This window comes from Phacochoerus africanus, chromosome 15, assembly GCF_016906955.1.
Source record: "Phacochoerus africanus isolate WHEZ1 chromosome 15, ROS_Pafr_v1, whole genome shotgun sequence".
In the NCBI taxonomy this organism is placed as follows: domain Eukaryota; kingdom Metazoa; phylum Chordata; class Mammalia; order Artiodactyla; family Suidae; genus Phacochoerus; species Phacochoerus africanus.
The window spans coordinates 141,121,841-141,148,214 of NC_062558.1; the positions used below are offsets into that span (position 1 = coordinate 141,121,841).

The following is a 26,374-nucleotide window of genomic DNA, read 5'->3' on the forward strand; positions in this document are numbered from 1 at the left end:
GACGCCCCTGCTGCACTCGAGGGTGATTTCAGCAAGGCCACAACTTTATTAACTTGCTTTATGACCCGGTCCTGGAGTGAAGGAATTGTGGCCGCCTCCGTGAAGGATGGGCATTCTTGTCACGCTGGGCGCGGCTTCCTCATCCATTGTCCCCCAGCCAAGGACGCGGTGTCAGGGGCCGCCTCCCGCACTGGCCGCCCTCGCCCTCTGCTCTGCATTCTGAGTGAGTGGAGGATGCAGCTGGAAAGCCCTGGAAGCTTCAGTTCTGTGAGCCCTGTGGCTTACCCCGGACGTTGGCAGGTGGACGCGTCCACGGGGAGAGTGGGCCTGAGGTTCCCTTTTTAACAGGCCAGGGCCGCAACACCCGTTTCAGAGGCCGTCACTGCTGGTCTCCTGGCCCCTGGCCCTACCGAGCCTCCCCCTCGCGCCCCTGCATCAGCACTGGAGCCGGCACTGGCCCCGCCTGAGAGTGACCAGGGACCCCAGTGGAATCGGCGCAGAGCTGTGGGGAGGCCGGGGTGGGGGCAGGGGCTGCAGCACCACAAGGTGGGGTCTCGGCCTCTTCCCGGATGCTGGCTTCTCAATGGCAGGCAGAAGCCAGCTTAAAGATTTCTTTTAAGCTGCTCTCAGAATGCAGAGCAGAGGACGAGGGCAGCCAGTGTGGGAGGTGGCCCTGGGGCAGCCTGGGGACAGCCCTGAAGTGGCCAAGGAAGAGGCTGCAGGAGGGGCCGTGATGCCCCAGGCGATGGCCAGGGTCCTGGCCTTCCTCGGGCTGGTGGCCCAGCACCCCCTGCGTGAGAAGCCCCCAGACTCTCTAGACCACGGCCAGGGTCATCCCTGGCTTTTCCCTCCCCCCACCCTGGGGTCTGATCCCAGCCCAGGAGGGGCACTCTCCCCCCACGTGGCTGAGGGGGTGCCCCAGAGGAGGTGGCACTTGAGAGGCAGAGCTGCACCAGAAAGGGCAGTGAGGGCCACTGGCAGCCCAAGGGCCGTGCCCCTGGGAGGGAAGGCAGCATCCCCAGGGCAGCTGGGCTGGGCAGCCAGGGCTGGTCTGAGCGACCCTGGTGACAGCCGTTGCTTGCCAGTGACTCCAGAATTCACAGTCCTCTCATGCATCTGCAGCCTCCGAGCCAGGTCAGCCAAGAGCTGTGATGCCCTGCGGTGACGGCCACCTGTCCTCCTGAGGGCAGAAGGGGACCAGGGGGCACTGGTTCCTCCAGAGCAGGTGTCTGGTCCTGGGCCCCGGCCTTCCCTCCCTGCCCCGCCCCTGCGGCTCTGGCCTCTGCCCCTCCGGAAAGTGGCATCCCTCCGAGGGCCCCCTCCCCAGGCTCAGCATGTTTGGGGGCCTCCCCACCTCTCCCTTCCTTCACGGGGCCTGGGGGCTTCGAGGCTGCTGCCGAGCTGACGTAGGATGGGTGGGGGCCTCAGCTGTGGTGTCCCACCCCCTGCACAGCCTCCCCTGCGTGGGGACAGGCAGTGAGGGGGCCCTGGCTCCGGACACCCTCACGGTTGCATCTGCAGGCAGGGCCGCTGCAGGCAGGGGCGAGGACGCACCTCTGGGGGAAGGGCTTGGGCGGACCAGCTGTCGCAGCTGGAAAGCAGCGTGTGGCTGGGGGAGGTGACCCCCACCCTGGGCCCTGTCACCCTGCCCCGCGTGACGGTGCCGCTGGGAACTGTCTCCGCGTGCAGTCCGTTGGGTCTGAGACGTGTTCGTTTTCCTTCCATCTTGATAAATTTACCGAAGGAAAATCTTACGGGAAAAACACAAATGCGTCTGACAGTCAAGAGTGCGGACTTTCTCGGGTGCGGGGAACCCCGCAACCTTGGACAGGGCTCTGGGTGTCCTCACTGGCCCACCCCTCATGGTCCCTCGGGGTCCGCAGGCCGCCGGGCAGGGCCGCGGTGCCTGGGAGCCTGCGGCACGGCGGCCCCGGGGCCCCGGCTCCGGCCTCCGGCTGAGCCGCAGGCCAGTCCTCTGGCTTCCTCGGCACACATTTTGGGGGAGGGAATTAGTTTAAGACTGATTTCTCTTTCTTTGATTACCACCATTTAAGGATAATCTAAATGTAATTACCATGACGGAGGCATAGCGCAATTCCGTATAATTACAGCCGCTGCACATAAACCAACAAACTTTGCCTGGTGATTTATGGGTGCTTTTGGCTCGACATGAATTTCAAATGCTGCCTCTGGGAGCAGCACTCCAGATAATGCGAGACCATTTTTAAAAAGCAGATTTGTGTAGTCGATCAGGGCCAAGGCATTTTTTTCCTCTCGCCCGAGTGAGAAATTGGTTGTTACCATAGATCACGGGGCTGCTCCAGGCTCTCATGAAAGATGAATTCATTTCGCTAATGCTCTGGAGCGGGCCTTTCACGGCGAGGCTGTGTGGTGATAACCTTCCCGCAGCCTCCCTTTTCTCACCGTGATTTATGCCGTCTTTTAGTAGATGAAGCCGTCTGGGTTCGCTATCCATCTGCTGGTAAAGGAATCCTATTAACAGGGCGTCTGAGCAGGGACTTCATATTGGGCGGTGAGCGGCGTGGCCGCCCCCGCCCGCGGGACGTGGCGGAGAGCCACCCCGGGGCTCCTGCCCCGCCGTCCCGTCCGCCAGAAAGAAGCAGAGGGGACCCCAGAAGCTTCTGTGTCAGAAGCCGCAGCTTCCCCACCCCTGTGCCTCCCCGACGCGGATGCTGCCCCGGCGAGCAGGTGCAGGCAACGTATGTGCTTACGTGTGGGTGGGCGTGTGTCTCAGGCAGGGGGTGTGCAGCGAGCCACCCGCAGTCATCTCCGTCGCAAAGCCACCTGTCCCTCCTGATGCCCGAGCGTGGCCCTTCCCCTACCCCCGCCTGGCCAAGGTCGCGATGCCTGAGACCTCAGAGCTCGGTCCATCGAGGGAATACGGCTTCTAGTTGAGGTTCTTTCTCCAAGGAGCAGGTGGCTTGGGCACACCGGGGAGACCCCAGCTGCCAGTTGTCCTCCTGCTCAGGCGCCCCGTGTGCCTTGCTTACTGCCCTGCAGCTCGGCGCGGCCTTCCCAGCCCTCCGTCCACGTGGGGCCACCGCAGGCTGCTCCTGCTGGCTCTTCCCAGGGACGCCGCCTGACCCCGTTCTCCTCCACGGGTTCACCCTGAGCCCAGAAGTTAGGTCACCCCCTGCCACGGCCCAGGCACCACGGGCACCAGTGCCTCCTGGGGGCTTGCGAGGGGTGCCAGGTGGGAGCCCCCCCAGAAGGCCCTGAAGCCACCTGTACAGTGTGACCATTCAGATTAGAGCTGATTAGAGCCCTGTAGCACAGGGCTCCTCGGGGCTCAGTGGCCTTGGTGCCAGTGGCAGCCTGGCACAGGTCTGTCATCACAGAGCATCTCGCTGGGCAGCCCGGCTGCATCCCACCCTCCTTCCCTGCCCAGCGTGAGCACCAGGGGACAAGGTGGTCACTGACGCTGGACAGGGCAGGCGCCAGCCCAGCTGTGGGCCGTGCTCCCCCCAGTCGCCGGTCCTCAGGGGCAGTCGGGGCTGTGGGAAGTCAGCGCCTCTGCCCGCTGCTCCTGCAGCGGTGCTCTGGGGGGTGGGGAAATGGGGGAGCCGGCTGCTTGCTTTGGCCGCCTCCTCTGTTTGCCAGCGGCCCCCAGGCTCTCCGGCAGGCGGGGAGCTCACCAGGAGGGGCCTCCACAGCGGGCAGCCAGCTTCCTTCCAGCATCGTGTCACCTGCCAGGCCTGCAGGGTGCCACTCAGGGCTCCCCTGAGCTCGGCCAGGGCATCCTCCTCCGGGATGGGATTCTCCAGTCTGGGCAGCGGGGAGAGGAGACGGTGTGGTCATGGCCCTCGGTCCCCCCCCGCCACCCGCAGCTGGCAGAGTGGCGCCCATTTCCAGTTTCCCGACTGAGGCAGCGTCTCAGGCGCCCTGGCCGTCAGCCGCTGACCAGTGTGCCCTGTTTATTTTTCAGTGCAAGTGGTCAAGGAAAGGCTTCATCCGGACGAGGTGGTGCATTGCGGACTGGTACGTCCACTGTGGCCGCTCCCGCGTCCCGACGCCCAGGACGTGTCCCCTTTTGTAGGGACACAAGCGGTGTCCCTCTGCGGACATCCGTCAAAGGCGGCCCGACCCCAGCGCCCGAGCTGCCAACCCTCCGCCTTTACCCTTTGTGTTCGGGTGATGCCGTGTGACGTAGCGTTGTCACCCGGCCCGGGGCTCCACTGTCCCCACTCACCCCTCCTGCGCCCCGGGCCTCTCCCATAGCCCTGCCCCCTGGAGTTCCCCCTGCAGCCTTCAGTGCACGTCCTGCCAGGCGTGGGGCAGTGAGGTAGGACCCTCACTAAGTCGGGGACTCGGGCATGGCCTTCCTGGGGGCTGCCATGCCAGGCGTGTGCCCCCCTTCTGCTGTGGTAAGACCCTGGCAGGACCGGCTCCCCACTCCTCTGACCTGCGCTCGGCTGTCTGGCCAGCACAGCAAGGCCCGGATGAGGGTGTTGCCTGCTGCGGGCCCTGAGAGAGCTGCCCTGCTGCTGACCGACCGCGTGTCCAGGCTGGGGGTGTGGCCAGTCCTCAGGAGCCGAGCCCCTGCCAGGGTGCCAGTGCTGGCCGGTGACCACAGCTGGGCCCTCAGCTGCCCCTCTGTTTCCACGCAGGCCCCTCGGTGGGGCGGAGGTCTGGGCAAGAGACCACCCGGGCCCGAGGCAGCCATAGCCTTCGTGACCTGCCCTGTCACTGTGCCCTCGCCATCCTTCCCGCAGCCCCACCCCCCCTCGGACTTGGCCTAGGGGAGCAGGGTGGCCTCCGGGGGCCTGGGGTCATGGTGGGGCCGTAGGAGAGAATTCGAGCTCCCTACTGGTGCTCTGGGGCGTGCTGTTAGCTCAGTTATGCGTCTCACTGGGTCCTGACCGGTGGTCCTGTCTCTGCCAATGGCAGGGACCGCCCCCCCAACCCACCCCCCCACCCTACCCCCGTCAGGGTCTCCACGAGCCCGGGGAGGCTGAAGTGGCCAAATCCAGCCGCACCTTGTCCCTGCAGAAGTCCAGGCAGACACTGGAGCCCCTGGGGTTTCACCATAGGTTTTGCAGGGGCTGTGACCTGGGGGCTTCTTCCTGGAAGTGAAATGAATCCTGTGTCCCGGGGTCCCCGACTCCTCGGAGACCCCACAGTTGAGCACTGACATGCACAGGGGGCTTCAGGCTGCCCCTGCAGCTGCTCCTGAGGAGCCTTCCCTCCTCCCCTCCCCCCTCTTCTCCCCTCTCCCTCCCCTCCCCCTTTCCCCCCCTCCCCTCCCCTCCCCTTCCCCTCCCCTCCCCTCCCCTCCCCCTCCTCCCTCCCCTCCCCCCTCCTGCCCTCCTCCCCTCCCCTCCCCCTCCTGCCCTCCCTCCCCTCCCCCTCCTCCCCTCCCCCTCCCCCCTCCCCTCCCATTCCTTCCCCCTCCCCCTCCCCTTCCCCTCCCCCTCCTGCCCCTCTCCCTCTCTGTCCCTCTCCTCTCTCCCCTCCTCCCCTCCCCTCCCCTCCCCTCCCCCTCCCCCCCTCCTTCTCCCCTCCCCCCTCCTCTCCCTCCCCTCCTCCCCCTCTTTCCCCCCCTCCTTACCCCCCCTCCTTACCCCCCCCCTTTGGTGCAAAGCCTGGGAAGCTTTCTCAGATCATGTGCAAGTTCCCTTTGCCGCTGGCGGAGCACCTGCGTCCATGAGGAGGTTGGAGGACTCGCAGTCTGGTCCCGCGTGCTCTCTGACTGCAGCTTGGAGGGCCTGCCCTTCAGGCCTGGCCGCACGTGCCCCGGGGAGCGCAGTGGGGACGCCAGGGGGGACACCACAGGCGACCAGCCGATTCCAGGTCACAAGCCTCCCGTCTGTCCCTGCAGCGCCTTTGACTTGGTGAACATCCATCTTTTCCACGACGCTTCCAACCTGGTGGCCTGGGAGACCAGCCCGTCGGTGTACTCGGGGATCCGGCACAAGGCCCTGGGCTACGTGCTCGACAGGTGAGTGCCGGCGGCCACCCTCCGCCTCCGGAAGGCTCGTGGCTCGTGCTTTGAGCCACTTTTCCGTCTGCTTTTTCCTGTTTACTGCAAATACGGAGCTCACAAATGCCAACCCAAGGATAATGCACAAACCCCGGCCCCTATGCCAAGGCAGGCTCAGGAGTGAGTGCCCCTGGGCTTGGGCTCTGGGCCCCTGAAGCAGCCAGGCTGTGCGAGGTCTGCCAGCCCCCTACCCCAGCTCTGCCCCGGCTTCCCAGGTCCAGGTCTGGGCCCAGGCTTCTGGCCAGAGGGGAGGCAGCCTTGGTGGCCTTCAGACCAGGGCCCCTCCCACCTCCGGCCAGGTTCCCACCCCCCCACAGCTGGTTTTCAGGACCCTCCCACCAGGCCCTCTGGGGCCGTCCATCTGTCTGCGATGGTCTCGTGTGACCTTTCGCGGGGTCAGCACTGATGGGCTGTCTTCTGGGAAAGAAAGGCCGCCCTCGCCCCAATTAATAGGCTGTGTTTGGTCGATTTTCAGATGGGCCCTTGGCCAGAGCCCTGGCCACCACGCCCACGCGCGGCCTGCTTCCTGCCCATCGTCCCCGTGGGGGCCAGCCGTCCACCCAGGGATGGCATCTTCCAGGGACTCCCGAGTGGGGCTCTGTCCCTCCGCGTGCTTGGCCGGGACACGCTTGGGACCAGTGGGAAGGGCTGGGGTGTGTCCTCCGTCACCAGCCACGACGAGGCCGTCTGGTCACCTCCAGGGTCCCCACGATCGGGTCCCCGACCCCGTCCAAGCAGCCACAGGTCCACACGGGTCTGCGGGTCTCCAACTCTGAGGCCTGGCCCTCACCTCCTGGGGGCCCCGGGTGTCCCGGGCTGGGCTGAGCCAGGCCAGAGCTGGCTCTCGGCTGACACTGGGGCCTTGTCACTTTGTCCCAGGAGCTACCCCAGGGCTGCAGTGTGGGGCGGGGCCACTCACCTTGGCCCCTCAGGACCACCTGCAACCAGGCGCCAGTGTCACCTGGTCGGTGTTGAGGCCCTGGGTTGTCACTGCAGTGCTGCTGGCCGAGCTGAGGGAGCCGCCTTGATTCCTGGGGGTGGCGGCAGGGGGTGGTCACGTCGGATTCGGGAGCAGCCCTCCTGGGAGGGGTGACCTCTCAGGATGGGGCTGGCATCCTGGAGCTGCTGGGTGGGGCGCTGCGGGGCCCCCAGCTGCCCGGCCCCTCCAGCCCTTCAGAGGGATGTGGAGCAAGCCGCTTGGGGGACGGACTGGTCCCCGAGCAGACGGCCTCAACATGTGCCGCCAGCCCACACGGCCGCGGGGAGGCAGCCTGGGGTCCGGGCCCTTCCCCGAGGCCCCGCATTCCCACGAGCCGCGCCTGGGGGCTCAGCCAGCCGCAGATCCGGACCTCCCCGCGGGCCCGGCCACCGCACAAAGGGCCGCCCTGTGGGGGTGGTGAGTGACGGCCGCCCTTTCATCCGGGCAGCTAACCTTTTGGCAGCCACCAGCAGACTGCATTCTGCTCTGCCGATTGGAGGACAAAGCCAGGCTGGCCCTTTGAATGGACGCTGCCACCAACAGTGCCCCATTCAGGGCGTTGGGAACCGCTGGGAACATTGTCTGCGGCCGGTGTGGACGCGGGGAGACGGCGAGGGGGCTCGAGAGGAGCCCGCCTTCCCGACTTAATCTCCCGTAAAGCCCCTCAGGCCTGCACTTCCCTCGGGGCGTGTGGCGTCAGAGCCCAGAAAGGTGGCCTCGGCCCCATGTCCTGTCCCCACGCTGGTGGGGGGACCTCGAGTTAGAACCAGAGGTGCCGGCGGTCTGTTTGCACCTTTTCTGTAAATGAAGATTATTCCAAGATTTAAAAGCCGATTTTAAAAACCCGAGGGGCAAACTCATCTGAAGCGTGTGAACTTTGGGAAGTGTGTCACGGCTCCCGTGACGCCCACGGCGGGGAGCTGCCCGCGCTGAGCAGGGCTCACTGGGAAGGATTCACCTTGGACGCGTCGGAAAATAGGATTTCCAGTGTTAATAGGGGGCAGCTGCTGGGTTTGTCTGGGGTTTATGGCAACTAATAATTGATGTTTTTTGCGCCGTGAATTTTTGCTTTAAATCTCTTGTTCTGAAAGATTAAAGAAGACAAACCTCTCATTAGTGAAGCTCGTCAGGCTCGGAGACGGGGGTTGGGGGCGGGCTGCAGCCCTGGGGGCGGGCGGCGTGGTGTCCCTTCCGCCGGAGACGCGGGCTGGGCTGGAGGCGGCGGGCCCCTGTCCCCGGCACTCAGCCACACTCTTGGGGAGCGTTTGGGGCATAAACCAGCAGCAGGGGCCTCCGCTCACACAGCCCTCCCTGAAATCTCCCAAGCTTTCGGCCGTGAAATGAGATTTCTTTCCACAAGTGACAGGGCTCTTGTGTGTCCCCTTTGCGACGCGGCCGCCAGGTCGGCAGGGACCCTCTGCATCACGACTGTGAAATCCCGGCATAAAGCCCCCCTTTGTCCCCCAGTATCTCCTCACAAACACAGTCCATTGTCACAGCACTGAAGTTAATTTGATCAGCATTGGGACATTTGACTTTTATGTCTGGTCAAAAGAGTTGTTTCATGCTCATTTTGGGCATTCAAAGAAAATGATTGCCAGAAAAATAATGCCGCCCGGAACAATTCCGAGCAATTAGTTTCCCAGGGCGAGGCGGTGTGATGCGGCCGCCACACAGCTCCCCTTTGTCGTCCTGGGGGCAGTCATCAGTCAGCTGTCAGCGGCTCAAAGACCCTCCGTCTCAGGGTTTCTCCTCGGGCCGTTCCCAGAGCTCGCCTGGCTGGTCAGCCCGCCCAAGAAAGGCCTGGTCTCCAGGCAAAGGCAGCTCCAGGCTAAGGCTGGCGGTGGCCGGGCTGCTCCGTGCGGCCGGCCGGCCACAGGCAGAACTGCGGCTCTGGCCTCACCTGTGGCTCTGAGGGCAGGTGCTGGTCCCCAGCTGCCCCCGCTTCAGGTGTCCTTCAGCCTGGAAGCCTAGGTGGCTGTTGTCCCTCTTCCGGTTGGAGCCCAGCTGGGCAGCGGGTGTCCCGGGCCTTGGGCAGTGTCCTCGCCACCCTACGTGTGCCTGGCATCAGCCGGGGGCCCCCGGTGGGCCGTGTGCGCCCCCGCGGGCTGCACAGAGCGGGCTGGTCCGTGGTGTCTGTCGCGAACCCTTGGTGCCATTGAAGATGACGGACACGCCGGAGAGCGTGGGAGGGGAGGGTGAAATCCCTCCCCGCGCTCAGCAGTGTCAGCGCACTTTTCCAGCTCGTCCTTCTCTTTGGAAGTGGAGTGTGGGTGCCTTCGACACCCCGGGTTTTCCTCCTGAGCCCTCCTCCGTCTCAAAGCCAGGGCCTGTCACTTCTGGACTGTTCTGTGCAGTCGCACGTGTGCGGTGTTTCATGGTTTCACGGTGTGCCCGCGTCGTGTTGGGGCTGTGGATGTCTCTGGGCACCTGTGATGAAAGTGCCAGAGCATCACGTGAATGGCAGCCTGGGCACCTGTCCACGGCTCGCGCCCCAGCTCTGCGTCCCTCACAGCAGCCGCCTCCGTGCCCGTCCGCCGTCTTGCTGGCCTGCCTTTGGGCTGTTCTCGGGCTTTGCTAACGTGCTTCCCTCGGCTCTGGAGGCTGGAGGTTGGGTCAGGGCAGCGGCCGGGCTCTAGTGAGGCCCACTTCCCGGCCGGACGAGGCTGGCCCTCCTTGCCGGGTCCCGGCCTGGCGGAAGGCTCCGGGCGCCCCTTCAGTGGACGACAGCAGTTCCGTTGGGTCAGGCCCACCCTCGACCCCACTTAGCCATCACTGCCTGCTTCGAGCCTCGTCACTAGGGTTTGGGAACACAGTTGAGGGCCAGCAGGGCCGCCTGGCCTGGAGCCAGTGCCGAGCCCCAGCCACAAGCCAGCTGCGACAGCGGGCATTTCAAAAACGGGGGCCTGCACCCAGGAAGGTGATGGGAGACTGGGCTTCAGACGAGTGGCCTCTTCTCTCCCGTGCTGCCGCCTTGGGGCTGCAGCCGTGCTGTGCCGTGACTTCTGCGTGTCCACCCCACGCAAGAGGCAAGACGGCTGCGGGTCACCTCGGGGCGGGGGGGCCCGGGTGTGCGCTGCCCACGGGGGCTCAGCAGGCTGGTCCGTGGGCCCCCGGGGGGCACCTGCGTCGTTGGGACCTTGGCCGACGCCAGAGGGACACCAGTGCTGGTGTCTGGCTTGGCCCCACTTGTGTCCACAGGTGTTTCCTGTTTGCCTCGCACAGGCTCCTCGTCCCTCTGTCCCCACCTTAGGTGCGCCGGGGACGGCCCACCTCACCGCAGGCACCCTGCTGCCCGGTGACTTGTCCCTCTGGGGGCTGTGGGCCCACTGAACCGTGAAGTCGTGAGAACAGTGGCCAGGCAGGTCCGTCTGTTGAGGACGGATGCCTGTGTGATTGATCTTGGATCGGCCACCGTAGGGTCAGGGCTGCTAATGAGCCCTTAGGCTCTGCCGGTGTAGCAGCGTTCCCGGGTCCACGTTCTGCCATTTCAAGTTCTTTGACCTGAGAATGTGCCCTCTCCCAAATCTGAGACAAAACCCAGGGCGGGTTCCCGCCACGTTCAGTTAAAATAACAGGGGAGGACCCCCAGCATCCTGCGTGCGCAGGCAGGACAGCCCCTCGTTTGTCCTGGAGTCCCGGGGCCAAGGGCCGTGCGCAGGCCCACTCCTCTCTGAGACCTGGGGGACGCGCCAGGCCGCCCCAGGTAGAAGCGCCGTGACCTCAAACATTCAGCCTGTGGCTCCTTCGCAGCTGTTGCCTCCGCTGTCGGGGTCTTCAGCCCATGAGGCACGGCTGCAGCCCCTTCCATGGGGCCGGCCCCACGCGCGGCGTGGGCACCTCCCCACAGTGTGGTTTGTCGCTTGATGAAATCACCCGTCGAAACGGAGAGACTGTTTTCAAGGCCTAAAACACTGATTTTTATGGCTCTTGTAATTCTCTTTTTGGACAAGGCACATGGTGTTGGTGTGGGCCTACTTTTTAATCATAATAGCTACTGACAAGTAATTAATTTTAAAACAACTCTTTTCTTCCCGCTAGTCCAAATGGCACTCTGCTGAAATTACACGTGAGTATGTGAGGCCCAGCCTGGCACTCGGGCGATTGCCTCGCCGTGACAGCCGCTTCATCTCCCACCTTGACGGCGGGCGTTATTGATGGGCCCAGGCCATTATAGCAAGAGGCACAGGGCACGGAGATATGATAAAGCTTAGGTTTTAACGACAGCATTACAAGGTCCGAGGCAAGCAGATGAGATCACCTCGCCGGGCACCGCAGGCCACCCGTCCGTCCGCAGGAAGAGGCCGCGAGACGGCAAACCCGCGGAGCTTTTAGACGTTGATTCAGCCGGTTATTAAATCAGGAGTGTGTTGGTTTTGAAGAAGGAAAGTACCTCGAGGCGGGTCCTGCCACTTAACTCGCCGCAGAGTCATCTGCCCCGTGGCTCACGCTCAGGTGGCAGCAGTTTATGCCGTGCGCTGGTCCTCTGGGTCCTGGCCGCCTGCAGCAAAAGGATCATTGCTGAGCCTGACTCCGCGCCCTCACAGACGACGCACCGGGCGCCGGGTCTCGCACCTCCCAGAAGCCGCTCCTGCGGGGGGGACGCTGTCCGCGATCACGCCACCGGGACCGAGCGGGGCTCGGGCGCCGTCTGTGCCGACGCCAGAAGCCCTGCACCTCCCGGCCAGACCAGCGGCGCGGGTCCCATACGTCAGGGCCCTTAGACTGAGATTTAGCACGAGTACACGGGCGGGGAGGGGGGCGGCATCGAGGCCGTGAGCCTCGGCCTGCCTCCAGGGGGTCGTCCGCGCCGGGGTCAGCCTCCTGGGGCTCCTGGGAGCAGAGGAGGGCGCTTGCTGAGAAGTGGACCCACGCGTGGCACGCACACCTGCACCCATGTGTACGTGGGACACACGCCCCCGCGTTTGTGACACGCAGCTGACCCTGAACTGCGCACGCGCTTGTTTTCAGGGGGACCACACAGTCGTGCCGGCTGCAGGTGTGGGACGTGGACTCGCAGGCAACTCTAACTTACACCTGCGTTTCCGCTGCGTGGAGCGCGGGCGCCCTGCCCGTGTGGATCGACCCTCCACATGCGTGTGTCACCGGTCACTGGTGAGCTCTGCCCCGTCGCCAGGCTCCTGTGTCTTGGGCGCAAACCCACCTCCGTGCCCCTGACGGCTGGAAAAGCGAAAGTGTGAGAAGCCTCAAGCCTGGAGAGCAGCGAGCCAATGGACCAGGCTTTCCACGCAGTGTCTCAAGGACTCTGCTCCCGGGCTTCTTAAGAAATGCACGTGGATAAATCAGCTAGGATGTGCAGGTTTGGACACTGAGAGTGTTTCTGCCCAGGAGGGATGGCAGCTCCCCCTCCCCCTTCTGCAAAATCAGGCTGAAGCTTTGCTTTGGTTTAGTTTGTCTTTAAAAAAAAAAAGCATGAAAGAGACATGCCTTTGAGTGGAGCGAGGGCAGAGGGCTGGCCGGGGCGGGTGTGGCCGCCCTCCCAGGCCACCCTCGGCCACTGAGCCAGGTGCAGCCGTCTGCTGCCCAGCCCCTAGGCTGTGCCGCTCTGGGCAGACATGCTTTAGGGACCATGGATCGTGTGACAGAGAGGCCTGGGCCTGAGCAGGAGGCGGGAGGCCGGGCCATCCCCGAGGGCCTCCAGGGCTGGGGTCCACAGCCTGGGGGAGGGGGTGGGGGGTGCTGCGTAGCCTGGACAGCTCCTGGCGGCCACGGAGGGGAGGGGTAGTGCAGGGGTGAGGCCAACACACTGCAGAGTGACCATGGGGTCGCGGAGCCCTGAGGGCGCGGCCGCGGAAGCCCTGACCGAAGGCCAGCCGTCACCCAGCCCGCAGGATGGGTTTGGGGGTTTTCAAAGGACGCGTGACTGAGCACCAACGGGTGTTTCTTCACCGCTGACCGGTCCTGGGAGGGGGTCGAGCAGCCCAGAGAAAACGGAGCTTCTCCTTGGCGGAGCTTGCACGCAGGGCTCCCGCCGTAGATGGGCCCCCACGAAGGCCGTGCCCCAGGGCCCCAAGGGGAGGGCCGTCCTGCCGGTCTTTCGGGAGCCTGCCCACGCTCTCAAGGCCGGTCTTCCCTCTAAAGATGTTTAACAGCAGGAGAGGATTGGGGGTTTCTCACGGTGGCACTGATAGCTTCCTGCTCCTAGACAGTCAGGGGGGCAGGGGGGGTGGGGCGGCGAGCCTGGGGCCGGCCCGGCCTGCGGCGTCCCGCCAGCGCCCTGCGTCTTCATGCCTGAGCGGTATTTCCTCATAGAAAGATTCCACTTGAAAACAAGTACATGAAATTGCTGGGCATCTGCACTGTTGATACCATCTGTTAAAACATGTCGTTTCTCTCCAAGTTCATGTATATGAGAATTCATCTAATTACAAAAGAAAACAAGACTTTCCGTGGAATTCAGCAACATGATACAGCAATTAATATGCACGAAAATTGTGAAAACAGCCGAGGCGGTTTTTAGAAGAATTTCAACTAGAGAGGCTTCCTAGGAAAAGTTTTATTATGTGAAAGCAAACAGGAATAGAGAAAAGACCCATTAATTGGGGGACTTTGTTCTGTACAAACTCAGGGGGGAGAGGTTTGAATGTTTAATACATGATTCGGATCAATTGCTGTTGGGAAAATCAATAAGCCCAGATGGCTTCTCCACACGCAATTCCAGCTGGATTAGAGGCTGACCCTGCAGACTCTGCTGTGAGGTGAGCGAGCTCGTCGTGAAGGGGCCGGGACCGGAGCCAGCAGCCGGAGGCGAGGGGCACGCGTCCCGCCTGAAATTACCGCTCTTGGGCCGCAGAGGAGCCGAGAACGCTGTGCGCAGCCTCTGCCCCACTTGGCGCTGACATCGTTTTCCCGGAACCGCCCGCGTTCACACCGCGGGAGGCAGGTGACCAGGAAGAGCCTCGGGCCAGGCTTGAGCAGGAGCAGTGGGGCGGGGAGTGAGCAAGGGAACGCGGGCTGCTCACCAGCCGGGGGTGCCCCCAGCACCCCTTGAGCTCAGTGCCGCGACCACCCTCAGGAGACCGCCACGATGCTGTCAGTCTGCCGCAGCCCGTGGCCCGCGTGGGCCCTGCCACTCTGTCACAGCTGGTGTCCCTCTGCAGCCACAGCTGCGCAGCACAGGAGGGGACCTTGGTCACGAGCCTTCCTTGCCCTCGGCGTGGGCCACACGTCTGTGCCATGTCTGTGCCTGCTAGCGGCCTTTATGAAATGAATTGTCATTGATTTAAAATATGTGAAAAAAGGAGTTCCCGTCATGGCGCAGTGGTTAACGAGTCCGACTAGGAACCATGAGGTTGCGGGTTCAATCCCTGGCCTTGCTCAGTGGGTTAAGGATCCGGCCTTGCCGTGAGCTGTGGTGTGGGTTGCAGACGCGGCTCGGATCCCGCGTTGCTGTGGCTCTGGCGTAGGCCGGTGGCTGCAGCTCTGATTCGACCCCTAGCCTGGGAACCTCCATATTCCTCGGGAGCGGCCCAAGAAATGGCACAAAAAAAAAAAAAGAAAAGAAAAGAAAAGAAAAAATTTGGTTTAAAAAAAAAAAAAAACAGGCTGTAGTCGCTTTTCCTTTATAGCTTTGAAATGTCCAAGTGGGTTTAACACTGAGACTTTGAGGTGGAGTCAAGCGCCCACTGCTGTCCAGGAGGAGCCTCCCAAGGCCAGACCCGAGGGGAGGGTGTGTTTGGGAGACAGAGGAGATGTGTGTGTGCACGCGTGTGGTATGTGCACACGAGTGTGTGCGCACACCTGTGTACACAGTGTGTGTGCGCGTGCAAGAGAGATGCCGGCCCGGCGGGCCTGTGACCACTGTCCCTCTCCTCCCAGGATCACTGATCAGCGCTTCGAGAGGGCGTCCTACTTTGTCTTCGGCGACTTCAACTTCCGACTGGACTCCAAGGCCGTGGTGGAGGTAGGTCCCCGTCCCGGCTGTTCCTGGAGCTCAGAGGAGGGGAGCCCGGGGCCCCGCGGGCGCCTTGCCCCTCCCTCTCATGGGCTCTGCTGAAGCAGAAACTCCGATGAAGACCTTTCCCTGTTGAAGGGGCCGTGCCTGGAAGCCGGAGTGAGAGGGCGCCCTTGGGGCTGCTGGCTGTGGCTCCCCGGGTGCCTGGACGGGGGACGTGAGGGCGGCTCCTGGTGCGCACGACGGTGGCTGGGTCTCTGTCCTTGGGAGTCGGGGCCATGCGTCTCCCAGGCACACCTCTGGCCGTGGGTCATGTTCCCCCAAGTGGCAGGTGTGGACAAGGACCTGGCCGGCCACCAGCCCCGGGGCACCTGGTAGGAAGGTCAGCTGGGTGCGGCCCTGCTGTCCTGCGTTGGCTCCTCGGCATGGGCCGGTCCCATGACGGCCGTGCCCGCCTCGTGCCCATGGGCCCTCGGGGCTGAGGGCCACAGGGGAAGGAGAGCCCGCCTGCCGCCCCCCAGACTTCCGCCCAGTGCCTGGGCCAGCGCCAGCATGCATGCGGGGGACAGGGGACAGTGGTGGCGACCTCGGTGGCCCGTCCTCCTGTCCCTCTGGTGGCCTCGGGTACAGGCGGACCTTCCTCCTTGGCAGGAGAGCCTCCCTCAAAGCTGCTCGCGTGGCCCAGGCGGGGGGGCCTCGGCTGTCCGGCGCTCTGGAGCGGACAGCAGACGTCGAGCCCCTCGTTAGGCTCTGCCGACTTCTCTTTCCTCTGCCGGGTTTGACTCAGTCAGTGACCAGGACCCGTGGGCCTGTGGCTGCTGTGCCCTAGAGCTCTGGGCGCCGCGTGGGTCTTGAGATCCGCCCGCGTGTGGTGCCAAGGGGCCCAGGGAGTCAGGCCTGTGGCCACGGTGCCCTCAGTGACAGCCACCGCCCCCGGCAACGCTGGCCTCAGGGGTGAAAAGCCACATTTTCCCAAGAGCTTGTGCTAAGCTCGGGTCCCTGTGGCCAGCGCTCGCCCGGTGAGTCTGCTGTGCCGGGCATGGTCCCTCTGCGGTCCCGACGGTGAAGAGCCCCGGACGGGCCTGGCCAATGAGTGGCCCAATGCCGGTGGATGGGAAGAGGCCAGCGCAGAGGCGGGACAAACACCACAGGAAAGGGGGCTGACCCGCTGTACGGTGCGTGTGGGGCTCCAGTTTCCACAGTGGGTGCCGAGCGGGGCGCCTGGCTGTAGGGGTGGCGTGGCCGGGGTTCCCGAAGGGTTGCGGCTCCCTTTCTGTCCCGGGGCCGACCGAGCGCCCTGGCGCCCTGTGTGGCTGCATTCCTCATGCCACGCTGTCCCCTCTCCCGGCCCTGCTGCCCACAGTTTCTCTCGTGAGCAAAGCAAACCAACGGGCAATGGTTTTTATGCCAAAGGAATGGAACGTGGTTTTTAGCTTGGAGTGAGTTTTAGGACCCGTGGGTCAAACGAGGCCATAGCCCTGGAATGAAAGACTGTCCCCCTCGGTGCCGCCATCCTCGACTGTGTGCCGGGAGCCACGAGGCCACAGCAGCCCAGCCCTGGACTGAGAAGCAGGACTGACTGGGAAGTAGGTCAGGGCCCTTGCCTTTCCCAGCGCAAGACCCTGTGGTTCCTGAGCAGCGCAGGCAGGCCGCGCGGCATGTGCCGTCCAACCGCGCCCTCGTACCCGGGTGTCAGCCCCGGGTCGCTGTGTTGCCTTTGGCCTCAGACACGCGTAGCCGATCAGGCTGATGGTCATGAACTTCCCGCGTGTGGAGTCACCACTGCGGACACACTTGTGCCGGGTGGCACCTGTGTCATGTCTAATGTTCCCACCTGTGCCAGCATCCTGCGGCTGCCGGAACAGTGAGCACAGACGAGGTGGCTGAAGCGAGGTCTGGAGGCAGATGTTTGAGGGCAGGGGGCAGGGCCGGGGGACCCCCGGCGTTGGATTCGCCTGCCCGACGTCCAAGGGGAGCTGGTCTCAAGAACCTGGACCGGCCACGTGCGCCGAGGCCCCTTTGTGGAGAGGCCCCGCGCTGAGGTCTGGGTGGACGAGACCCCGCTTCCTGGCAGCGCACGGCTTCCTCGGGGCTGAGTGCTGCCGACTCAGGAAACGGCGTGGGCAGAGCTGGGTCTGAGCTGAGGGCGGCTGGAGAAGGACCCCCGTCTCTGTACCCCGTTCGGTAACAGTCACTCGACTGCCCGTCGAGCCCGGGGCTTCTCAATGCCCCGGAAGCACCTCTCGGGACAGCAGAGCCTGCTGGCTGCCGGGGCTCTTTGAAGGGGCTTCTGTCTGCAAAAGCGACTTAGAGAAACGGTGGAAACCAGAGACTTTCTCCAGATGCTCCTGAACGGCTGCAAGCGGGAGGCCTCAGCGGTCAAGTCCTCGAGAAGACGGCCGAGGAAAGGTGTCCGGGCAGGTGCCCCGCTCCTTTTAAATTTCCTCCCAAGTGAGCGTTTGGTGAAGACGAGATGCGACGCCTCGCGGGGCCGCCGCTTCCTGCTACCCACGTGGCCTCACGTGGGCGCGTCCGAGCTGTTTGGGGAGCCAGGGCTCCGGCTCTGTGCACAGTCCGCTCCCTGCACGGCACGCCCCGTGTCTCCCCAGGTGTTGGATCCCGAAGGCGCCCAGCTGAGACACCCGCAGTGTAGACTCCGGGTCCAGCCTCCCGTGTGGCACAGTTGCATCACCTCTGCCTGGACCACCGTGCTTCGGGAACGCTGCCCTCGGGCAGTCTGGAAGGTCAGCATCACAGGTGACCACAAGCGTCCCAGCAGCACTGCAATGGCGCAGGTCAGAAAGTCTGAGGCGGCATCGTGATGGGGGCCCGGGACCCCCACTGGCCGCGTCTTGCGGAAGTGCCCGCATTACCTTGTCTGGAGGAAAGTCGAGGTTGCCCTTGGTGGCAGCCGGGAAGCCAGCAGGGCTGGGCTCTGGTTTTCATTGCTGAGCGCCCGCTAGTGCCCTGGGCCTGGGGTTGCCCCGAGGACATCCCTGCTCCTGTGCGCGATCCCGCCCCACCTCGCCTGGCGCGTGCTGCCGCCACCGAGCTCCTGAGAGACCCCGCAGGTCAGTCGGGTCCTCCCCAAACCGCGGCCCAGAGGCAGCCTCCACCAGTCCTGGGGGCAGGGAGCTCCAGGGCGAGGTGGGAACCCTGGTCCTTTGCGGCGGGGGACAGTGAGGGACGGTTCGGGGTCCCGGGCCCTCTTGCCGGGCACCCGCCTCAAAAGGAGGTGCTGTGTGCAAAGTGAAAGACAGCTCTCGTCTCAGATGCAAATTAATACAAACGTGCTGGCCAAGCAGAACTGAGAAGACGGTCCTGTGATCAGATTTGGTGCTGCTTAAGCCATAATTAAAACCCACACAAATTAAACACAATTGTCCCGTGCCGTCTAATGGGCTGTGCCTCCCAAACTAATTAATAACGCAGCCTTCGGCTCAGCCGTGCTGGCGGGATCCTCAGAGGGTATGTTTTCTGTCTCGCGCCGTGGCCCTGGCAGCTGGGGCGCTCAGCTGGCCAGTGACAAAGAGCGACAGCAGTGCCAGGCGCTCCTGTCTCCGCGGGCCCGGCCACGCGCCCACCTGCCGTCCGTCACCACCGACAGCAGCGGTGATGGATGCGTTTTTGGAGGCTGGTGGCTGTCGTTAAAAACCAGTTGCCGGCTACTGACAGGTCACGGTCAGGTGCCAGCGCAGCCTGTCGGAGACGAGCCGGGCCTGTGAGGACGCTGGCTTCCCAGTGGCCGAGGTGGGCCTGGACGCGCACGTTCACGGGTGCCCGGGCGGGGCCCCGACAGCGAGGGTCCTGATACTGACCACGCCTGCCTCGGAAGAGGGCGCCCGGAAGGCACTGCCGCAGCCGCCCCGTGTCCCATCACTGGCCAGGAAGACCGCGGCCAGGCTGCCCAGCGGCCCGAGCCCCTGCCCCAGCCACAGGCACTTTCGTCACACAGCCTCCCAGCCTCTGGCCACACCTGCCCTTTCGCTTTTCTGATGACTGTCTTCTTTGGAACCAGGGCAGGGCCTCCGGAGTTCGGGGCAGGGTCTGTCCTCAGAGGCCCAGAGGTCCTGCTCAGTCACAGGGCAGGTGACAAGGGTGGGGCCCAGGCCCCCGCCACCCAGCAGCTCTGAGCCCTGGTGTGCCCGTGGACGGCTGGGGACGTTCTGGAAAGGCTGAACCCGGAGGGTGGCAGGTCCCCCTTCCGGACCCACGGTGACGGTCCAGTCCTGCTGGACATGAGGCTGAGAAAGAGCCCCGCTTCTTCCCTCGAGAGAAATGGGTCCTGCTCCCCTGGCCCCAGAGCTGGGCACAGGGTTGGGTTTGTCCAGCAGGCCGCGTGCGGGCGCTGTCGCCTCTCCGTTGGCAGGTGGGGAGCTGGCGGGAGCGCCTTGGAGCGGAGATGAAAGGGTCTCTGTGGCCTGCTGTTCCGAGGCACAGCTGACAACACAGAACAAAGGACGCGGGCTCCCGTGATGCTGACACGGCCTCCCAGCAGCGCTGCCCAGGGTCCCGCCCAGCGATGTCAGCGCCTGCCGGCCCCCGGACTTGTGTGCTTACAGGGCTCAGACTCAGGAAAGCCTTTGAAAAGATGGGGTTCATGTGAAGCCAGAAGCAGGACAGTCACCCCGTGGCACTTTCCTGTGAAAACCTGACGTGGCCGCTGCCACCGCTCAGCCCTTGGGTCCCCGGCCCAACCAGGGTGGTCGTTCCCTGGGCCCCGCAGGCCGCCAGGACCCTGAAAACCCAGGAAATCGTCACCCTGATGAGCCCCCTGAGGACGCGGTCCCTGCTGGCCGTTAAGCGGGGAGAAGTGGGGGTGGCTCTTTGCTGTCTCACAGGCACCTGTACTGGGCCCGCCGTGTGCAGCCGAGAAACAGACGCTGCCCAGCAGCCTCTGCCTTCACCGCATGAGTCCACCCACCTCCGGGCGGCAGCCTCAGCCCAGCCGCCTGGCCTCAGACTGGCCCCGTGGACGTGGCGACCTCCTGGGCCTCGGGCCCAGCTCAGGGGGCGCTGAGGGGCCGAGCCAGGGCCAGGCACCCCAAGGCTGCCCCTTTCCCGAGGCTGCATGTACACGTGTGGGTGCACATGCCTGTGCACGCCTGTGTGGGTGTGCGTGCGTGCGTGCGTGCAGAGGAGGCTGAGTCCTGGCCAGGGCTCATGCGGGGCCGCGTGTCCCTGCCCTGGGTCAGGCCCTTTCTGCCTCGGGCTGAGTGGCCCCGTCTCTCCCTGTGGGGCTGCCACCACAGCCTGTTCCCCGGGCACTGTGGGCGCTCCCAGCTGCGGCTCTGTCTACCCAGTGCTTACTTCTCAGGCATGGCCCGTGTCCTCCCCCGCCGCCCTGGGTAGGGGGTCAGAGGGTCCCGCCGACCCAGCGCTTTCCCGAGGAGCCACAGGTTACCACGACCAAGGCAGGTGCTGAAGCCGCCCACTCGGAGCGTCCGGACACTGAGTCGGTGACTCTTCTGCTCCTCGGACGCCTCTAGGACCGGACAAACGTCCGTAGAGGGTGGTGGCCAAGGACCAGCCTGTCTCTGGGGAGCGATGGTGGACCTCCAGGGCACGGGGCTGTCTGTCTCTGTGCTGCCTTCTGCCAGTGTTAAACCTGGGGAGTGGGCTCCAGTTCTGTTCTGAGGGGCAGCCTTTCACCCCTAGACTCCGAGGGGGCGCTCTGGGCAGCCTGCGTGGGCCCCGGCCCGGGCGGGTGGCCGCAGCTTGGGGCCTGGAGGCCTGGGTCTCCTCTGGGGCTGCATCGCGTGGGCCTCCTGGAACCCCAGCAGGACGCAGGCCGTGTTCACCGGTCCCGGGAGTCGCCTTTCTCTGGAGGCGGTTCTGTTTTCTAGAGTCTTGAAAAATATAAGGATTTCCCTCTAACTGGTTCGAAGGAGAACCCGTGTAGAGACGTCGCGTCTTTCTCCTTCTTGGATTCTGCGCTGCGTGAGGATATCCATTGGGAGTTTTGTTTGTACACCTTTTAATTTTTAGACATTTTTACAACTCGACTTGAACCGAAAGTCGCAGGCCGGCGGAAGAGCCGAGGGCGGGCTGGCTTTGCCCGGGCCCCTGTTGCCGAGTTTTCAGTGAGGAGTTTTCCACGTGGATGCCCAGCACCCCGGCGCTCAGCGCCAGGGCCTGGCCTCGCTGTCATCTCAGTGACGTGGCCCCGAGCTCCTGCAGTGCCAGTTGTGGGCCTCGGCCCGGCTCTGCTGGACGCACCGCACAGAGGTGGCGGGGCGTCCGTGTGCGTGGGAAGGAGAGGCCAGTTGTAGTGCGGCTTCTTTACCCAGGAGCGTGCGCTGCAGCAGCGCCCGAGGGGCCGTCCTTGGGGCGGGGACCTCTCTGTGCAGCTCGGAGGCTGAACGCTGCTGGCCCGGGCAGGTCTCCAGCCTCTGCCCCCAGGAGGCGCAGGCACCCAGGCTGCGGCCCTCGATGGCACCAAGCCCCCTCGCCCCCCCATCCTGCTCTGTTTCAGCAGCAGCAGCAGCAGGTGGATGAGCTGCTGGCAGTGGGGCCCCGCCTGTGGTCTCGGGCGTTTCTCGCACAGGGCCCGGCAGGGCCGCATCCCCCCCGGGGTCCTACGTGCGCGATGTCCTCACGGGTGTCGGCCGCCCCTGCCCGAGTCCTCAGCACGGCCACGCCCGTCCCGGCCCTGGGTGGAGAGCCGGGAAGGTGGCTTTTCTTGCACGGGCTTCTCCTTCCAGCTTCTCCGAGTCGGTCCTCTGAACACACGGGTGGCTGAAGAGAGGACCAGCGCCACGGCCAGTCGGCCCCCTTTGTGCCCTGGCTTTGTTCCCGATTTCATGCTATCAGAGGGCCTGCATGTTTTCCTCCGCGAGGCTGACAGGGGATGAAAGCTCCGGAGCCGGGTCGCGCGCCGAGGGCGGCCGTGGAGGGCGGGGCGCGTCCTGGAGCCCACCCACCGCCGGCCCGGCCTCCCCTCCTCCCTGGCCCCGGGTGTCAAGGAGCATCGGCGAACCCCCGGGAGTCGAGGAGACGCTCCGATTCCTCTCTCAGCTTGAGAAGGAGGCTGGTAAAGGGCTGAACCTGGGGCTGGCTCGGCGCCCCGTGCTGCAGCCCTGGCGCGGCGGGCAGGGAGCGGATGCTGCTCTGCGTTTCCAGAACACGTCGTGCTGTGAGTGGGGCCACACGGAGCCCGTCCCGTCCCCTCACTTGCGGACGAGCCCAGCAATGCCGGGCCTGTGTGCAGTCCCGCTGTCCTTCCCGGCGGCCCAGCGCGTCCAAACGGAGGCCAGGCCCTGGGGAGCGTGATGCCACCACTGGGACAGGATGGACCCTTGCCGGGGCTTGGGTGCTTCACAACCTCAAGAAGCCCCTGTTTTGATTGTTTTCATTTTAAGGCAGTTCCACTTTCCATCTGATGGAAAAAATCAATCCAGCCCCCAAGGGGGCCCCAGTCCACTGGGGAGCCGAGTGCTCTGAGCAGCGGACGGAGGCCCCCTGTTTCGGTGCCCGCTGGCCACCCACGCCCTTCACGCCAAAGGGCCTGGTCCCCAGCAGGTGGGCCAAGGGAATGCAGACCCCGGGGGCTCGATGCCCTTGGTCTCGCTCCTCCCTGTTCTCTGGGTCTGTTCTGTGGTGTGGGCTTTTCCCGGGAGTCAAGGCAGAAATGGGGTTCCCAGCGTTACGTCCTTCCAGGGTCTCAACTTGAAAACCAGGTCCAGTTCTGCTAGGAACACACTAGACTATTTCCCTCGATACCTGCCTGTGTTGTGTCTGAATTGGGGGCCAGACTGGCTTTGTGTCTATCTGACCTTTGAACCTCCTTGCTCCGTGCGCAGAGGGAGGCGAGGGGTGCATTGGGGTCGGACCCTCCCCATGCCTTCAGCAGCCCGGCAGGCCCCCAGCTGAAGTCAGGGTCAAACCTTGCCTCACCCTTTGTGCAGCCCGACAGGTGACAATGACCCTGCTCATTGTCCCCGAGGCCTGGTGCAGATCTGGGGTGGGGTCAGCCGGGGCCAGAGGGGGAACGGGCCAAGGTCAGGAGGCCTCAAGGATGAATCTGCACGCGGGTCACCCAGCAGTGTCCACCCAGGCTGGGAGCTGGGGCCGCCGTTCCCTCTTGGAGCAGGGGCTTCTCAGAGGCTCCCTGAAGGCCGGGACGTGGCATCTGTCCCTGAGAAGGTACAGGGCTCCCGTGGCCCCTCTGGCTGCAGGAAGGGTGTCCGCGGCTCCACCAGCACCTGCTTTGAACCGGAAACAAAAGTAGCCATCAGGATAGATGGGGCGTTAGCGACGTCGCCGCAGTGGGATTCGGTTTCGGAAGTGTCCCCTGCACCCCGCCTCTCTCGTCTGAAGTCCTCGGGACCCCGAGAACATGATGGTCCAGCCCTGACCAGGCGCACCCCGCGGTCAACGCGGGCGAGCCCCGCACCTGCTGACCGCAGCCTGGCCACGTCCCGGGTCTGTTCCTCCCGGCGCCGACGCCCTGGGATGTGGAACGCGTGGCAGCGCCTGCACCCGGGCCTTAGACTCTCTCCGAGCTCGGAGGGACCCGGACACCCCTGCACACTCGCACGTCAAGGCTCCTGGCTCCGGTGGTGAGGGACCCAGACTCGGGTCCTCGGCCTGCAAGACCAGGTCCTGCTGACTCAGAACGCGCTTCCAAAGCAGCCACTTCCATGTTTTCTCTGGGGAGGAAAAGATTAGCCCAGGCTGCTCTGGTTCTTTCTGCCTCTGAGGAGCAAACAGACCCATGGGGCCTCTGGGTGGGCCTGTGCTCGTGGGGCCCCCGACTTTCTGTCCCGGTCACCCAGGAGCCCCGCGAGGCCGGCCGTGTCCCCTCAGGTCTCCTCCACGCCCGCCATCCACGCCCTCCCCTCCCCAGCGCCTCTCCCCACCTCTCAGCCTGCCACCGGCCTTCGCCTGGCAGGCCCCCTGACACCCCCAGGTCCTCGCACACGCTGACCACAGCCCTGCCCTTCCTGGCCTCCGTGGGGTCCTCTGGAACCCTGGGGGACGTGTCAGCAGGGCTCCTGGGGGCCCCAGGTGCTCAGTGTGGACAGAAGCCGGTGTCTGAGGTGGAGAACTGGATCTGGAGCCTGGCAAGCCGTTGGCAGATGCAGTCAGTTGCTTTTTAGTACCTGCCTCCTCTTGCAGTGATCTTCAGGGAGTGGCGGCTTTTATCTGCCGTTCAGAAACGTAGTGGTTTCTGAACGTGCTCTTCCCCACCGCAGACCAAACCTTACCGCCCAGAACCCGTGAGCGCACGTTCCATCTCGCCCCAGGTCTGAGGCCACCGCATCCCCCAGGCCAGGCTTTACCCAGGTCCCCCGGAGGCAGAGTCCACACGGGTTTTCCTGACCAGCCCCGGGCCGAGCCCAGGGCTCTGGGTGCGGGTGTTTGGCTGAGGGTGCCTGCCCCTCCCCCGCGGGCGGCAAAAACTCCACCGGCAGGTGCAGAGCGGGCTCTGTGAGGCCTGGGGGACCCAGAGGCTCTGTCTTACAGTTTTGGAGCTGGTTGGAGGGGTCTCTGTGGGTCCTGAAGGAGCAGGGCCACCCACGGGTCTCTGGTAATCAAGTGGCCGTAGACCTCGGGGACCCTCAGAAAACACCAAAAACCGCCCTTCTGGGCCGACGCCAGTGCCCGGGTCGGCCCCACAGGTGCCCATCCTTGGCACCGGTCGTCCCGTTAGTGCCCAGGGCTCCGAGTGCCAGTAAGACAGTGATGGGCCCCCTTTCCCGGGCCCTTCGCACGGCTGCTCATAATGAAATAAATCTTAGGTGCCTTTTTCAAAATAGCATTTGGGGAATTTTTTTCTCCTTTGAAAAGAGCCAAACGCCTAAGTAGGCGAGCCGGAAAGGCCCTGGCCCGGGAGTTTCTGCCTGAGCGGTCACGACCGCTGATTGAAAGGCCAGGGAGGAGGCCTGGACGCCCGGCCTGATCCCTTTAAAACCCGGTGAATGAGGTGGCTGGCGGGTGTGGGAGAAAGGGCCAGAGGCACGCGGAGGCCCTCCGTGGGGCCGGCTGATGGGTTGTTTATCCTTCGGGAGCCCGCCTGAAGTGGCGAGATAAAGCCATTTTTTAAAAAGTTTCCAGCAGATGCCTTTGGGAGAAGACCATGAATTTCCTGAATCGGCCGGAGCCAGAAGGGCGGCCCCAATCACTGAGGCTCCCCATTCACCGGGCTTAAGCCACTTAAGCTCATTAGCATCTGGATGGAGCCGGCCTCCTCCCGAGGGCTGGGCAGGGTGGCCCCTCTGCGCTGGCTTGTTGGGCGCTTGTCCTAATCCGTGGGTTTGAAGGCAGCCAGACTGACTCGTGACGCTTGAGTCCAAAAGCCACTTTGGGGCTTGACCTGATTAGCCGCCTGTGCTCTGAATGTCAATGCCGGTCCCGAACGGGCGCTGTGGCCCCGCCGGGCAAGGCGGCCCGAGGGGCTCTGCCCCTGCACGCGAGCGCGGCCTCCGAGCCCGGGCTCCACCGTGGAGTGACACACGAGGCCCCTCCGAGGCGTTTTTTTTAGTCAAGATTTTAGTTGTTCTGTTGCAATGGTCTTTTAAAAAATAATAACGAAAGCACGTCCTTTTTAAAAAGACAGCTCTGCTAATGTGTAATTGACACAAACGCGGGGCGTGGGGTGGGCCTGCAGGTGGCACTCCCGCGTTTGGGCGCTGCCGCCTCCCTGCCCTGGATCTGTGGTCCCACAGCCTCCGGCCGCCTGGAAAGGGCAGCGTCAGCGAGGGGTGGGGTGGGAAACGAGCTGGTGGCTTCGGGGGCCGCGGGTGGGCGGCGGGCCGGAGCCCTCCCTGAGTTCCCGCCTCGTCTCCCCAGACCCTCTGCACGAAGGCCACCATGCAGACCGTGCGGGCCGCCGACACCAACGAGGTCGTGAAGCTGATATTCCGAGAGTCCGACAATGACCGGAAGGTGAGCGTCCGCAGGTGCGGTCCGGGCGGGGGTGCGGCCGGCCGGCCCCGCTGGGGGCCCACCTGCTCTGACGGCCCCTCCCTCGGCAGGTGATGCTCCAGCTCGAGAAGAAACTCTTTGACTACTTCAACCAGGAGGTTTTCCGGGACAACAACGGCACTGCGGTGAGTCCTCTGTCGGACCGAGGCTGTGCCTGCCGCTCTGGGGGGACACAGTCCCCTCCCCCCCACCACGGCTCTGGGGGGATGTGGCCCCCTCCTCCACGTCCCCAGACCCGCGCTCTCCCGGTGCTGTCACCACCCAGGGCTCACGTTCTGAACCTCCCCTCCCCTCACTTCTCCCCTGGGCCGGTCCCTGGGTGCCTCCTGCCGCTGCCCAGGCCGTGCCACCCGCCTCACCACCCCTGATAGGCAGCACGGCTCTCGGCACTGGGGCCCCTCCCATGTGAGAGGCAATAGACAGGCGCTGTGGGCACAGTGCCCCTGGTTCAGGGCCAGCCCACAGAGCCCGGCTTCCTTCGGAAAGAGGAGAAACCTCTGGGAATTTGGGGGGCACACCTGTGCATGCGTGTGCGTGTGTGCAGAGTGAC

General features: G+C 64.4%; 1 protein-coding gene across 7 annotated transcripts in view; it reads left to right on the forward strand.

The window, feature by feature from the left end:
* INPP5A (inositol polyphosphate-5-phosphatase A) overlaps positions 1 to 26,374 on the forward strand; it is a 157,981-nt gene that overhangs the window by 111,878 nt on the left and 19,729 nt on the right. For 4 of the 7 annotated variants that reach the window (XM_047760827.1, XM_047760826.1, XM_047760823.1 and 1 more), the window contains exons 7-11: positions 3,947 to 3,999; positions 5,840 to 5,959; positions 14,820 to 14,904; positions 25,690 to 25,785; positions 25,875 to 25,949. In XM_047760827.1, the coding sequence (XP_047616783.1) occupies positions 3,947 to 3,999; positions 5,840 to 5,959; positions 14,820 to 14,904; positions 25,690 to 25,785; positions 25,875 to 25,949 (429 nt within the window). Of the gene's footprint in view, positions 1 to 3,946; positions 4,000 to 5,839; positions 5,960 to 14,819; positions 14,905 to 17,504; positions 17,640 to 25,689; positions 25,786 to 25,874; positions 25,950 to 26,374 lie in introns of all 7 variants that reach the window. The other 3 variants (XM_047760824.1, XM_047760821.1, XM_047760822.1) reach the window with 1 other exon arrangement.